At 42.5% G+C, this 15085-nt stretch overlaps 2 protein-coding genes across 5 annotated transcripts; one reads left to right on the top strand and one right to left on the bottom strand.

Annotated features, from left to right (window-relative positions):
- Positions 1 to 61: 61 nt before the first annotated feature.
- On the top strand, positions 62 to 5310 carry ppp2r2ca (protein phosphatase 2, regulatory subunit B, gamma a). 3 transcript variants are annotated; one of them, XM_003977345.2, is made up of 10 exons: positions 62 to 272; positions 803 to 1008; positions 1200 to 1297; positions 1442 to 1625; positions 2135 to 2247; positions 2383 to 2560; positions 3133 to 3297; positions 3371 to 3540; positions 3745 to 3836; positions 3945 to 5310. In XM_003977345.2, exons 2-10 carry the CDS (start codon positions 945 to 947, stop codon positions 4240 to 4242), a joined length of 1362 nt encoding a protein of 453 aa, XP_003977394.1. In that variant the 5' UTR covers positions 62 to 272; positions 803 to 944; the 3' UTR covers positions 4243 to 5310. The 3 variants fall into 3 exon arrangements, with proteins under 3 accessions (XP_003977394.1, XP_029707183.1, XP_029707184.1); XM_029851323.1 differs by having other exon boundaries at positions 739 to 1008; XM_029851324.1 differs by having other exon boundaries at positions 62 to 352.
- A 1142-nt stretch (positions 5311 to 6452) lies between these two features.
- wfs1a (Wolfram syndrome 1a (wolframin)) lies at positions 6453 to 14497 on the bottom strand. 2 transcript variants are annotated; one of them, XM_029851428.1, is made up of 12 exons: positions 14376 to 14497; positions 13472 to 14055; positions 11719 to 11798; positions 10873 to 11017; positions 10618 to 10791; positions 10269 to 10349; positions 10075 to 10178; positions 9862 to 9993; positions 9512 to 9757; positions 9112 to 9390; positions 8478 to 8641; positions 6453 to 8385 (listed from the first exon to the last, which is right to left on the bottom strand). In XM_029851428.1, the coding sequence occupies exons 2-12, from the start codon at positions 14019 to 14021 to the stop codon at positions 7212 to 7214; spliced, it is 3129 nt and encodes a 1042-aa protein (XP_029707288.1). In that variant the 5' UTR covers positions 14022 to 14055; positions 14376 to 14497; the 3' UTR covers positions 6453 to 7211. The 2 variants fall into 2 exon arrangements, with proteins under 2 accessions (XP_029707288.1, XP_029707289.1); XM_029851429.1 differs by having other exon boundaries at positions 10269 to 10346.
- Between the last annotated feature and the right edge of the window lie 588 nt (positions 14498 to 15085).

Here is a 15085-nt window from a genome sequence, read left to right as displayed (position 1 = left end):
AGTGACAGCTGTACTGTGATTGGCTCTTCTAGGAGGAGGCTGCCATGACACAGTGGATGCTGCACAGCATCAGCTCCGCAGCATCGGCAGGCATCGGACCTCCATCCGGCTTGCTATCCTCTCCCCTTTTTTCTCCTCTTTTGCCTGTCATCCTCTGACCAACACCCTTAATCTCTCTTTACTGTCCCCCCACCTTCTCCATCTTTTTTCCTCTTCCTCCTCACCATAACAGCGAGACCAGAAAAGCAGCAGAAGCAGAAGCAGGTGGACCGGTAGGTGTGCTGCAGGCCTGCCTGGCTCCTGGCGAGACATCGCTTTCTCCTCTGATTTCTTTCAAGGACTATGCATTTGAGTAGGGTCTATGGATGAGTTTCTGTTTTAGTGTGTCAGTTGATGTGTGCATGTGTGTGTGAATATGTGTGTTTTCATGTTTGAGCTAAAACTGATGTAAAGAAGAGATTTGGAGAGACATGACTACCACACCTCAGCAGTCTTAACTAGTACCGGAGCTGCAAAAGGGAAATGTTACAGTGGACTCTATTTCATTATTATTTCTAATAGCACCATTCAAACAGACTGATATCTCTTCCCAGCAACACTGTTCTTAAACATTCCACAGCTTAGTAGGCCTCGCACCTGTCTTTGCTAAGTGTGCGGTAAATATTTAGCAACGGGCACATACTGTCTGCCATCACAACTCTCTGCTCTCCTCTCCTCTCTTCTCCACTACCCCATCAGTCTTAACCATTTTGGTATCAGCTTGCATCTCCATCCCCTTCACGTCTCGTCTTCTTCCGGCCAGCTGGTTTCCCAGGATGCCTTGTCCCAGGCCACTCTGCTAGGCCGTAGCAGCATGGGCGGAGCCTGGGTGGAGAGCGAGAGCACAGACTGGACCCTTTCCCTCAGGACGGGCGCACTGGCGGGTCACCCTCCCTCAGCTTCAGATGGGCGAGGACGCTGAGAGTCCCAAAATCAACCACACTTTTTTGCGAGACTATGTTACTGAAGGTACAAAAGCCAGTTATGGCGAGTCATGGAAATCTGTGGTGCCAGAGGAGAGGCTGGTATGGCTGAACGGGTTCTTTTAAGCACCATCGAGCATTGCTCTCACCATTCTAAATAGTTTCCCTGCTTCATTTTCTCTGTTCTGTTGTCTCACTGTTGTTGCTAATCTCTTTTTATTGAACTGCTCCTCCCAGCTGATGTCATCTCTACAGTGGAATTTAACCAGACTGGAGATCTCCTGGCCACTGGGGATAAAGGTGGCCGAGTGGTCATCTTCCAGAGGGAGACCGAGGTCAGTTTCCAGACATAAAATTAAAAATATTGGCCCAAATTCTGAATATTGGAAAATTCACAACATTCTGTGTAGTTCAAAGTGAAGTTGTCAGATTAATACATTTGCATTCCCATTGCCCATGCACAATTTTGTACATTTTAGTCTAAAGGCGAACCAGAGGAGGTGGGGGAGACGGTGGACTCAGGGGAGTACAATGTCTACAGCACTTTCCAGAGCCATGAACCAGACTTTGACTACCTGAAGAGTCTGGAGATTGAAGAAAAGATCAACAAGATCCGATGGCTGCCGCAGCAGAATGCTGCACATTTCTTGCTCTCGACCAATGGTGAGATAACAGTGACACCAAAATTCTCAGTAAAGGATGAACTCAAACTAGCAAAAAATCATCACTATGAGGCGTTTACAGTAAACATGATTTATAATTGATGTTGACATCAGGGCCATGTATATTGAAAAACCACAAAGTGTTAGCAAGTTCCTGGTGGTTTGGCCTGTACACAATGGGACATGAGCTCTGGACAGCTCACCGGTCCTGAATACTGTCATGTGTCAAATGTCATATTCCCAGCATTGTGGCAGCATAGCTTCTGACACCTGTGTGCCATGAGACATGAACATCTCTGCCAATGGCAAACTGTATGTTATTGTCTTGATGAGCTAATTTTAATAGTTTCATTCCACAACTTTAAAATTGGGATGGAACCAACATTTCACTCAAAGTTTTTGTTAAAAAAGAAGAAAAGGAACAATATGTTTTCTATTTCCAACAAACACGTTCCTCAGTTTTCACCATTAATCTGTGTAATCAGTCTCCTGTGATGTGCAAATCTTTAGATAAGACCATTAAACTGTGGAAGGTGAGTGAGAGAGACAAGCGACCGGAAGGATACAACCTGAAAGATGAGGAGGGACGGCTCAAGGACATGACCACCATCACCTCCCTGCAGGTACGTGCACCAGCTCGCGTGACCATTTGGCTGAAAGTACACTGTGTTTCAGGTTGCTTTGTTATTATTTACTGTCGTTCTTTTTGGTATCCCTCTGTTTTTCCCCTTCATTTTCCTTCAATCCCGGCATCTAAGGTGCCGGTGCTGAAACCCACGGATCTGATGGTAGAGGTTCGCCCCAGACGAGTGTTCTCCAACGGGCACACTTACCATGTCAACTCCATCTCTGTCAACAGTGATGGGGAGACCTACCTGTCTGCTGACGACCTCCGTATCAACATGTGGCATCTTGACATCACAGACCGCAGCTTTAATATCCTTTTAGTAGTATTAGTATGGGATGCCCGTGGGTGACCGTTTCCTTTGAATAGTCTCCACTCAATACAATGTGATGCATCAATCTGAGACTCTCATGAGTGACATTAGTCTATTACAGTGGAATAGAGTATTAATCTGAGCTTTATAACAAGTGCCAATACTTGTTGGAACAAACATAGATTATATGTTTGTGTACGTATGTGTCATATTTACCATAAAGGCCCTTTATTATGTCTGTATTTATGTGTTGACACCAGCTCATTGAGTGCATGTGCGAATGACTGTGTTTGGTGATTTCTCATTCAAATGAAAGCTGACCTAGAAAATCAGAGGAGCATCGATGGAAAAATAGTTTAAATTATTCACTGAGCACTACATGTTCTGCTGAACCACACAGGACTGCTGCAAATAGAACAGGGAAAGCAGCAGAGGCATGCACTTCCAGAGCAGGGTCAGTTTGTGACCCTTTCGACCCGGCATGATCCTGAAATCAGAAAAGAAAAATACCCCAAATGTTTTTTTGTGACCGCTCAACCCTTGAAGTTTCGATCCTTAACTTTTTCTCAGATATTGTGGACATCAAACCAGCCAACATGGAGGATCTGACAGAGGTGATTACATCAGCGGAGTTCCACCCTCACCACTGCCACCTGTTCGTGTACAGCAGCAGCAAAGGCACGCTGCGCCTCTGTGACATGAGAGCCTCGGCGCTCTGCGACAGACACACCAAACGTGAGCATCTCCTGCTGATTCTGTGTGAGTGTAGCCGATACAAGAAATCTAGCTTCCTCCTGTCATCGGTCAGTGTTTGAAGAACCTGAAGATCCGGGCAGCAGATCCTTCTTCTCAGAGATCATTTCCTCCGTGTCGGACGTCAAGTTCAGCCACAGTGGACGCTACCTATTGACCAGAGACTACCTCACCGCTAAGGTGTGGGACCTCAACATGGACAAGGGTCCAGTGGAGACATATCAGGTGAGGTCGCAGAACCTTGTCGTTATTTGCGTTGCCATTCTTTTTAAGATGCAATAATTTAATGTCTGTCTTTAATGTCTGTCTTTTTCTATTTAAAGCAATAATACCCCAGATCAGACACTTCTAGGTTATCACACCTCCAAAGAGAGTGTGCACATTCACTAGTCCTGCAGAAGAATGACTGACTATCTGATTGTTCCACAGGTTCATGAATATTTAAGGAGTAAGCTGTGCTCTCTCTATGAAAACGACTGCATCTTTGACAAGTTCGAGTGCGTTTGGAACAGCTCCGACAGGTCAGAGCGTAGGAAGCATTTAACCCGGACATGCAGGAAGAGTGTGTTTTAGAGGCACTGCATCACTCTGCACCATCAGTCATTCCCATTCTCTCTGTCTGTCTCCAGCGTCATCATGACCGGCGCCTACAACAGCTTCTTCAGGATGTTTGACAGGGAGACGGGTCGAGGCGTAACGCTGGAGGCTTGGCGAGAGAGTAGCAAGCCCCGGGCCGTACTGCGGACCCGGAGGGTGTACACCGGGGGCAAGCGTCGCCGTGGAGATGTGGGCGTTGACAGCTTGGACTTCACCAAGAAAATCCTGCACATGGCTTGGCATCCATCTGAGAATATCATCGCCATAGCAGCCACCAACAACCTGTACATCTTCCAGGATCGGGTCAACCCCGAGACGCAGGGGCAGTGACACACATAAAGGGGAATGGCAGACGCAGTACTCTCAGAGAACGGCCGAGGTTGGTCAGAATGGGCTGGAGAAGGGAACCAGGAGGGTTTGAATAGATCCACTGAAGGTGTTTTATGACATGCTGAGCACATGTTTGTGATGGTAAACCATTCAAGACAAAGCCACAGAGACTTTTAATATATCAAATCTCAGAAGAAGGTGATGCTTTCTTTGCTCAACTCTAATAGGAGTCGACATCTCCAGCACCCAGATGTGTTTTGGTCCACTTGTTTGAGATATTGCGTAACATTTCCTATCTGCGGGGTGTAAAAAAGGTGCAGGGACACCTCTTCAATGACTCAGCGCTGTTGACCTCACATTGTTGCACTCCTCACTGATATACTCCATTATAACATTTTGGTTCATTCTGACACAGAATGAAATTGGTTTTAGGACCGACCTGATTTGGAATTCCCAATAAACTTGCCAGAACCTGCACCCAAAGCTGAATAATTTTTCTGGAACAATCAGAAGCGTTGCTCTACACAGCCCCCTGATCCTGGTGTTCTCTCTGCCGGAGCAGTGCTCTCAGAGATCACACGCACTAATGATCTATAATTGTACGACCTGTTCACTTTGCAATAAGGGCACCAGGACGACAGGATACTTAAAAACATGAGCTTTTTCCTCTCACAGGTGTAAAATCTTTTTACTCTTTGCTGTAAATATTCTATTTCCTTCTCAAAAGGCAATAAGATGTTTTGTTCAGGAATGGTAACACGCATCTTAAATCCATTGAATTTTATCAGCGAGATATTGATTGACTGATGATTGTATTGACATTTAATTACAATTATAGCATCAGTTAGTTGACGGTGCATACTTAGAGTAAAGTCACTATACATTAATGTTTTTCCACATTTAAAAAAAAGGGTTTACAAAAGAAAAAAAGTGGTCACATTTAATCTGATCCTGCTCTTCATTCCGTTGGCTGAACTATCGTTTGAATACAGAGCTCCTTCTCATGTGTTTACCCAAAATGATGAGCTCAACCTTGAACATGCGGTTCAGCCTTATGGGTATTTAAAAGGGGAAGATCTGAGCTCATTATTCATGAACAAATCCCCATTTTGAGAAACAGGAAAAGTTTCCATTATGTTGGACAGACAGCTCATTATCACTGTATTGTCTTCAACAACAACAACAACAACAACAATGTTTTATTGTGCGAATGTGTCATTTCACAGGTTCTAAATATCATGAAACCACAAATCTCACAGGAACACAAGCTAGCCTGTACGTTCAGTTTGTAGAGCAGTCAGTGCTTTGTTTTCAAGTGACCTTGACCCCTACGAGGAATATTGTGTGATCTGGTTGTGTACTGTTGAAATTGGATCATTCCTCACTGTTTGTTTTTCATTCTAACTCGACATAATTGTGAAACTCCAAGAAAATGAGACAATTTGATCTCCACCTTTCTGCCTTGTCTTCAGTTAAAAAGGTTAAAGCTCTGTTTGATCTTGGGGGCTGCAACAATGTCAGCCAGTGTTGTAAAATCTTCTCGCTATCTTGTCCAGATTGTTTTTTTTTCTTTTTAAAGTACAGAATTCCAGCCAGTATGAAAGTGCAAGACTACCTAACCATAACCTGAACTCAGATCTCCGACAGTGAGCTGTCATTTAGAGCAGGTTCCATGTAATCACATCATAGCCACCAACACATACACCGAGCCACTTCAGCAGCACAGTTGCAGCAGCATGTACCCATTAGTTAATGCTACTAGTGCATATTATCTATCATACCTGAAAAGAAGAGACAATTCTAACAACCTAAAAACAAAGCTCAAATGAGGTGAATGAAAGGAATGTGCATTAATAAAATAATGTAAAACTGCACTAATTGTTTGTCTGACTTTTTGATTAATAAATCCAACCAAAAACATTTGGTTTAAAATAGTTACTTTTAAGTAGTTGCTTTTCAGTGGTTGCTTTTGTCCAACAGTAATACTGGTTCTTCAGCACAGAGCACATATTTTGTGCTGATCGTATATTTAGTTTTATACTATAGTTTAACAGATTGCTAGCTAAATCTTTTTAAACATTAATGTTATGACTTCTCAGTAAGTAAAGTTGGCTTTGACTGTGTTTTACCCTCACTGCTGTTGAGAGAATATAACCAATTAAATCAAAGAACACCCAAAATAAAAGAAAGAACACCAAAAATAAATATAGTCCTTTAATATTTCCTGCATTGTTATGTTACCAGATTCAAATGAGGTCTTTATATTTATGGCCACACAGTAAAGAAATAGAATTCAAGCAAATAATAATAAAAAAAATTATATTTTGGCTTTCATTCTGTAGCTGAAGGCCACATTAATGAAGTCATAAGACAAGAGGTTTTTAAGACCAGACAAGGAAATATAAAATATAATCTGAGTAAACATTTGATGTGCTACCACATTACCATCATAGTGTAGTTTAGAGTCAGAGTGTAGTTTATAAAATATTGTTGTGCCAAAAACCAAATGTGTCTTCTGAACGTAATGTGTTTGTTATGATTTACATTTGCAGAGAACAGGGTCAAGTTCAGAATGTGCTGTATTTTACACACATGTACACACACATGCAAACATGCACTCCATTTTCCAGTGTGGCCTAAATATAACATCCAAAGGCAGCATGTTCATCTTTCTACTTTCTCTGGTAACATTTTATTTTGAGCAGCAGATCACCTGTTCTGTCATTTATCAGTGGTAAAGATTACAATCAGATCTTTCAATGAAAATAGATTTTACAACTGGTAAAAACAACAATGTTCATATTTGTAGCAGTCCACTAGTTAGACTTAAATGCTAAAAAGACTTTAAAAAAGTGTCACTTCCTGGAGCTGTTGCTTTTTAAAGCTTTCAACACGGAGCAATGAGCTGCAGACCATGTTCTTGTAAACAATAAGAAAATCAACAAGGACCCTGAATGTTTTCAAGCGCATCATTGAAAGTTCACACTGATTTTTGCAGACAGGAACGGGGAAAAGAAAAAATCAAAGGCGAACTTCATGGCTCTCATTGTGGCTCCTCTCCAGTCCCTCTCAATCTTCACATGTCGGCCCCCAGTCAGCAGAGAAGAAGAGCAGTCCACACAATTGATTGCATTTAGCTCAAATGCCGGAGCTCTGGCTCCCAGATGCCCCTCCAAATTGGTGCTGAACTCCACCACATTTCCAGGGTTCAGGTTCAACAAAACTTGTCTGAACTCATGACTGGCCATCAGGACGATGTCCATGGCTGGGTCATCCACAGCCCCGGCTTGAATTCTCCCCACTGTAACATCAAAGCGGTAACTGTCATAGCGCTTGATATGGCAGGCTTTTTTGGCCAAGGCTTTGATTTGGCACAACTCTTGCTCCTCTTGAATTTGAAGCAGCCCTTGCTGTGAAGTTGTAGCCGATATAGTCCCATTTTCTGCCTGACCAGCAGTGACTGTGGTGTCGCATTTGGGATACCTCTCTCCGTATAAGCAGCGCAGCCACTCTCCCATGAACGATGGCAACATATTGATGACTGATCGTGCTCCGTTCTCTGTCTCTGCCACTCGTACTTGCCTAAAATGACCAGTCCAGGTGACCCTGTGTCCATGCAGGTGGCTACAGAAGATCTGTGTTTGGGCCATGCCTTTAGTTTTCCATGCAGGGGGCCCACATGCCTGGTTGTACTGATCCCAAGTCAATGTGGAATTGTACGCTTGCCCCTCTGCATGGTACACGTAGACTGAGGAGAACAGCATGACCATGGAGATGCAGAGCAGGATGACTTTGACCAGGCCACGATGGGTCAGTGAATGGAAAACACTGAGAATTGACATGCTGAATCGTGTCCAGAGCCGCAGGGTGACCGGTATTGCACAAACAACCAGGGTAACGATCATCTTGGTGAGCTCCAGCTCAAGGAACCACTTTAAAAACTGGATGCACATCATGGTGGCCAGGCCAAAAGCAAGAGCAGGTAAGGCAAAGAGGAAGAGGAAATAGGCCACACAGGTGCGGATCAATCCCACAGCAGATGAATTTTGTAGGAGCACGACTGAGAACTCGCACCACATGAAGCACACAAGGTAAGGAACCAGAACGCAGTAAGTCCCTCTGAAACCACGCATTCGTGCCATGCTGGCAGGTAAAAACACACAGGGGAGGAATGTAAATTAAACATTTTCATTTTAAAGAAGAGCCTAATAGTGCTTTTAAAAATCTCATCATACCTGAAAATGAGATAGAAGAGGTAAATATATAGCAGGCAGGGTATACTGAGCTTCAGCTCCACTGACTCCCCTAGTGGCAATGTGGCAAAGGTGCGCCCCAAGAAACGAAGTGCCGTAAGGTTTGCTGGTAAAAACCGGGTCAGGCTGCAGAGGGATGATGCCACCTTCGTTGGAGAAAATAGAATAAAATAACACAGTTATGATCTGAGAAAATGCAAATGTGACAACAAAATAGTCAACATTGTATAATTGGTGTTGCTAACAGTCATCACTCCCAGCTTTAATCAGTGGTAATTAGTAGTGATACAAATATTTTGATTGAAAACTGTACCCTGGTCTTGATTTAGTCAAAGCCAGAACTCACTCCCATGGGTGCAATCACAGCGGCACAAACTCTGACCCCAAATGAAAAGGTCACATGAAAATGATGTTGTTTCATCTTTGGACCCAGGAAAAATCCATGCGAACACATCTAGAATTCATGGGACTTCTTTTTTGCTTTTATCCAACAAGAAAGGTTGTAATGTTGCTGTAACCTCCTAAAATGGCCTTAATGATGTTGTTACCTCTTGGTTACATAGTGTGTGTTTAATGATTTAGTTTAATCAAATGTCTGTGTTGAGTACTGCCTGACCTCTATGATGATTGCCCGGCGTGCATACGTTGTAGCTGTATGACTGAGGCTGTTGTAACTGACGGCAGTGAAGAATATGGCCACGGTGGAGAGTTCTGAACATGGGATCCATTGTTTATCAGCTACAGGGAAGGAGAAAATGACAAAGAAAACTGAAAGGATAAAATAAAGGTATGGTTCCAGATTGTTCCAGCCAAAGTTTGTCTCTGCTTGCTCCACATCAAGGCTAGGCTCGAAGCACGTCAGCAGAGATGTGAGGGCTCTGAAGTGCTCCCACGTCTTCCAGATTGAGGGGAGGAAAAGGAGGCAGAAAGATGTCAGTGTAGCCAATTTTCTGGCTATTTCTCTAAATGTGCGACAGTATTACTCTAATTGCTTTATATATCGGGACTGGAGTCACCTTGGTGCTTTGGAAGATCCGGAGGGTGCACATGATCATGGAGAAAATGGAGAGGTAGAAGACAAGCAACGGGATAACAAAGGCAAACAAGTCAACGGTCAGGTTGCTGATAATGAAGAAGAAAATAAGTGCGTTGACATGTTGTGTTGGGATGATTGTGCTCAGCCACTGGACTCCGGCTCGTGATGCCCAGTCGACTAAATGCTCCTTCAGTTCAACAATGACATTGAGTGGGTACTGGAGCATCTGAAGGAATAGATGAGGTCATCAGGATGGAAAACTAGCTAGAAACAAAGAATTTAGGAAGAGATTTACCCAAGAATGACAAATTCAGTTATGATCATAATTACCATTAACTTCATGTCCATGGCCTTTTTAATGGCCCCAGTTTGCTCTGAATCCAGCATCAAATTGCTTCGGCCAAACCCCCAGGAACTTCTCTGGGTCTTCTTGTTTCCTGATGAGGCCAACTCAGCATTGATCTTTAGTGTAAACACACTGTAGTTTAAACATCCTTCATTTTAACTAAACCAAGTCTCTTTTGGGTTGGCTCATTTAAATACCTGCCCGTCACTCCCCTGGGTGCTGTGGCTCACAGCCGGCACGATACCTTGTGCGTAGTTCTTAGTCATCTCAACAAAGTCATCCAGATCCATCGACTGCGTAGCTGGATCACATGAGCAGCAATCACACAGAGTAAGACACGATGCCTGTCTCGACATATATTTATAGCATCTTCGTCGGTTTGGATGCTTACACTCACTGTTGACCATACTCTCCAATACTTTCTGGGTCTGGACTGAGGTTGGGGTGGGAAAGTTCCTTGCAGTGCCACCTGCTGGTGAGAATTAGTCATACCTACGGGGTGAGGTGCAAACATTTCCTCAGAGGCCTACATGTAATGTGATATTTGTCGCTATGACAGCTGTAAATCCTAAAATGACAATCAGTATTGATGGTATATTTAACAGCAAATTAGCTTTGACATAACAACATGCTGTCGAAGATTATTATCCAAATTGCGTGTATGTGTGTGTGTGTGTGTGTTTGTGTGTGTGTGTGTGTGCGCGCGCGCATGAGTGTGTGTGTGTGTGTGTGAACCCTACTCTGCAGTGCACTGACTTGGCTGACATTTTCAAGCATCTCAGCCACGGCCACTTTTTGCTTCTTCTCTGGGTTGAGTTTCCAGTACATCATCATGGCGGCTTTTCGCACGGCCAGCTCAAATTTGCTTTCTGCCGACAACCTGCGAACATCAGCTTCATTCTCTGGCGTGATTCCTGAACAAAAATAGACAGATATGACCAACAAACATGAACTCACCGACAGGGCGGAGCTTGCACCAATTCTAAAGCATCAACCTTTTTTCTGGATCCAGCAGCGCTGCAGTAGTCTCGCTGCACCTTTTCTGCCCTGTTTAGCTGCTTTAATCAGCCAGTCAACAGCCAGGCGATTGTTCAGCTCTTTGTCCTTCTCTTCAGCAAGAATAAGGTAGTGCTCACCCAACTGAAGCAAAATAATTTTTTCCTTGGTTATTTTGTTATTGATACACTTACACTTTTTGCATCAGACGTAATTATGCATACCTGTACAATAACATGTTGAAATCATATTTGGAATATTATAATAAGACTAATGTCAACTTGAAGGCAAATAGGTCTCAGTAAACAATGAAACTTATTTTATTAAAAATGGTTTATAGTTGTGGCACAGATCAGTTAGCCAGAAAGTCAGCCAACATTATAGATATCAAAAATCACTACATATCCCAGAATTCCCTGTGCTTTAAGCTATAATTCTCCTTTATGGCTAATTACCGGGTACAGCATTGGTTGCTGACCATGGTGACGTATCAGGTTATCTTTTTTCTAAAGATAGCAGCTATTCTATGCGTATTTACATTTTTTTTACAGGTCTAGAAAATCAATAGAGAAAAGATTATATGTGCACACACAGTGCGATGCATACTAAAGCATCAGTTATTATTATTATTATTATTATTATTATTATTATTATTAGTGTGTGTTTGTGTGAGAGGCACACACACACACACACACACACACACACACACACACACACACACAGGATATTTCTGTGTAGCATATGAAAGCCTGGGATCATCTTCCCAACAGCCAGAAATAGAAACAAGTGCTGCCAGACTGAGTCAACCTACAGGACTGAAACTGTGTGGATGTATTTTCTCTCACCCGGGTCTGAGCACGGGCATCACCAGCTTCAGCCTTCTCTTTCACCTGCTCCACAGTCAAGTCCTCCTCCGGTTCTTCATCTAGAGGACAAGGAGATGCCTCTGTCATATATATGCCATGTTCATATTATCCATATCCATATCCATATGACATACAACAAATTCTTTCAGGCCTCAAAACATTTTGTAATGTGAGAACAAGTAGAACTTAGTGGTGGAGCTGAGGTGCATTTTAAGCACTTCAAGCGGGGTTTTCTGACTGTGGCCACACCCAGGAACCTCTATCAACCCTGGGACCAGCTCTGATGTCACTGGAGAAGCTGTTGATTGCTGAAAGTTTTATTACTCTTCATAACTGCCAAGTAGCCTAAAGGCAGAGGAGATCTTTTTATACTTTCTTCTTGGTGCAGCCATGATTTTGCACTTTCACAGCTCTAAAATGCAAAACTAAAAAACATACAGTAATAAGTAGAGTAGATATTGGATGAAATACACTGACTTGCATATTTTTTAGAAATTCTTTGTGTTATCGCTTGACTTCTGATATAAATCTGGAATACTTTTATAAAAATAGACAATAGACAGCAGTAGCTTTGAGCTGAGACATAAAACAAGCATGGAAACACGTTCGTAACTACAATGCAAGCTGGCTTGACACAATACTAAACAAGCTGATCATCAAGTACTCGAGTACTAAAGTCAACAAACAAAAACTGCATTACAACTAGTTTTAGTCAAGGTTTATTTTGGTAAATCCACGAGACTGAGAATGTTGGCCATAAAGACAATTATTGATTACAGCTGAACCACAAAAGTTGTCGGTTCATATTCATGGAATTATCACTCACAAACTAATCAAAATCATAACAATTGGTGTGCTTAAATTGGAAAAACCTCACACACCCACACCCACACAGAGCTATATATACCCTATATGTGTGTGTTTATATCTGTCTGTCTGTCTGTCTGTCTGTCTGCCTGCCTGCCTGCCTGCCTATCTATCTATCTATCTATCTATCTATCTATCTATCTATCTATCTATCTATCTATCTATCTATCTATCTATCTATCTATCTATCTATCTATCTATCTATCTATCTATCTATCTATGCATACATACATACATACATACATACATACATACATACATACATACATACATACATACATACATACATACATACATACATACATACATACACACACACACACACACACACACATATATACTCCGTAAACTCCGTAAAACAGAAAATTATGTGTTCTACTTTACTCTTAATGTGTTGTCTTCTCTGGACCAGATTCTTTTAGACACTTTATTTAATGGCTCTCTGATGTAACTTGAAAAGATATATCCTCTTGAGATCCAACAGTACATCTTTGTCCTCTCCAGAGGACAACAGTTTTAAAGCTGGACCTCTTATTTCACCCAAGACAACAATTTCATTCAGGTAAAAAAAATCTTTTTTTCTGGGTCTCAAGAGAATAAATATCCAACCAAGTGGAAAGTGGAAGGAAGGAAGGAAGGAAGGAAGGAAGGAAGGAAGGAAGGAAGGAAGGAAGGATGGATGGATGAATGGATGAACGGATGGATGGATGATGGATGGATGGATGGATGGATGGATGGATGGATGGATGGACAGATGGATGGACAAGTCAATGAGCTCTTTTACATGTCTATCAAGTCAATGGACAAGTCAAGCATTCACACTCATATTTCCACCACAAGGCTCCAGAGTTAAAAGAAATCTCACCCTCCTCTTCGTCATTTGCATCTCTCTTCTGTGATTTTCGAAGCTTTTCCTGTAATATCACCAGCTTGGCCATGGAAGCAAAGCTGCGCTTCATTGGGGAGACAGTGGTAGCTGCAGAAGCCCTTGTGGAGTTTGAAGAGCAGGTTGAATCTGTTGCAGTATTGCAGGAGAACTTAGCTGCTGACTCTTTGGGAATTGATGAAATTTGATTGGGAGAAGATTGGTGAGAAGACTCTAATGGGGTTCTTTCTGAGGCCAAAGTGGAATCTTCTATTAAATCAGTTTCAAATATAGGATACGAGGATGGGAAGGGAGATCCCTCTGCAGGAGAATCAGATAGTCCGGAGCCATTGTGAGCAGAGTGCTGAGAAGAGGAGGAAGATAATTTTTGGAGATCTGTGGAGGATGAAGACTTTGTTGGCTTGGAGGTGTTATCAGAGACAAATGAAGGAGGGATCTGTATGGGGGAGGGCTGAGAAGGTCGGTCCTGGACAGGGCATGACCCCTGGGTGCTGTCATCAGCAGGAGTTGATGGGAAACCCTTTTCCATGGTGCGGGAGTAAAAGCGATGTGTACTTCACTTACTGTAAATATAGTAAATACATTTCAGAACAATTTAAATAGCATTTCACAGTGAACTTCCCACTTCCTGTCAGACAGGCTCAAAATCTGCTCAGATTACACTTTATGTATGATGTTATCATGAAGAGATTTTAACAATGTACTAAATAGCATTAAAACCATGTGGTTTGACTTATTAATGTCCTGTGTATTCACTCTTAAGTACACAATTTTCACCTCCCTGACTGTTACTCGTACACCTTATTTGTACCAGACATAAATGTTGTAGAAGCTCTTGCGCCACTTATTTGCTCCAAATGGTCAGAAATGTTCCTTAACTTACCAGTTTGATGCTAGTTTCTCCTCAGTTGTGTCAAGGCAAGAGTTGCGTCTGTTGACCCTGCCAAGCCTCGTGGACTCCAGCTCCACGAAACCAGAAACGCACACACATTGGTACTACTCTCATGTTCTGCTTTGTGAGAGCAACAGCGTTATTTATGGCCAGCCCTCTTGAAATAGATGTGTCTCTAATAGGCAGACTTCACTGCTTATCAAACACCAAATGGCTCTAATTGGTTTAGAGTGGATTACCTGCCTTCTTGCAGTTCAGAGTCCCTTCTCATGTTCACCAGACTGTTCACTTCCTTTAACTCATTGAACAGTTGACTTTATGATTGTGCTTGATGTCTGGTAATATGGAACTGATTTGAACAAATGTTGATTCTGTCAGAATCCAAATTAAATACCAGGATTTGTCATCCTGGCGTGGTCGATTCTCACTCACTATGTATGTTTTTTTTTAAGGTTTATTGAGCGAGCTACAGATGTCTTAGGTCAGTTGCCTTAATGGTGTTCCACAATGGACCATATCATGTCCTTTGACTGTTGTGGCTCTTTGGGGCATTGTGTTCAGGGAGCTGTTCAACTAAGCCAGTACTGAAAAGTCAGCTTTCGCTCCACCCCACTATCCCTGTTCTCTGAGGATAGCCCATAATTGTCAAAAAAGAAAAAAAAACCTCTCCCTGTCAGCTCACATCAGCAGCCATCCTATTA

Source organism: Takifugu rubripes, chromosome 17 (assembly GCF_901000725.2).
Source record: "Takifugu rubripes chromosome 17, fTakRub1.2, whole genome shotgun sequence".
Taxonomy (NCBI): domain Eukaryota; kingdom Metazoa; phylum Chordata; class Actinopteri; order Tetraodontiformes; family Tetraodontidae; genus Takifugu; species Takifugu rubripes.
Note: the sequence above shows the minus strand (reverse complement) of the source record. Positions and strands in the feature narration are given on the sequence as shown.

Bases quoted from the DNA above. Each gene is read 5' to 3' on its own strand.
- ppp2r2ca (XM_003977345.2), top strand. From the start codon at position 945: ATGGGCGAGGACGCTGAGAGTCCCAAAATCAACCACACTTTTTTGCGA. The intron at 1,009-1,199 runs GTACAAAAGCCA...TGCTCCTCCCAG, and splicing joins GCGAGACTATGTTACTGAAG to CTGATGTCATCTCTACAGTG. The intron at 3,298-3,370 runs GTGAGCATCTCC...GTCATCGGTCAG, and splicing joins CTGCGACAGACACACCAAAC to TGTTTGAAGAACCTGAAGAT.
- wfs1a (XM_029851428.1), bottom strand. From the start codon at position 14,021: ATGGAAAAGGGTTTCCCATCAACTCCTGCTGATGACAGCACCCAGGGG. The intron at 8,642-9,111 runs GTCAGGCAGTAC...TCTCCAACGAAG, and splicing joins GCCGGGCAATCATCATAGAG to GTGGCATCATCCCTCTGCAG. The intron at 8,386-8,477 runs GTATGATGAGAT...TTTACCTGCCAG, and splicing joins CTCTTCTATCTCATTTTCAG to CATGGCACGAATGCGTGGTT.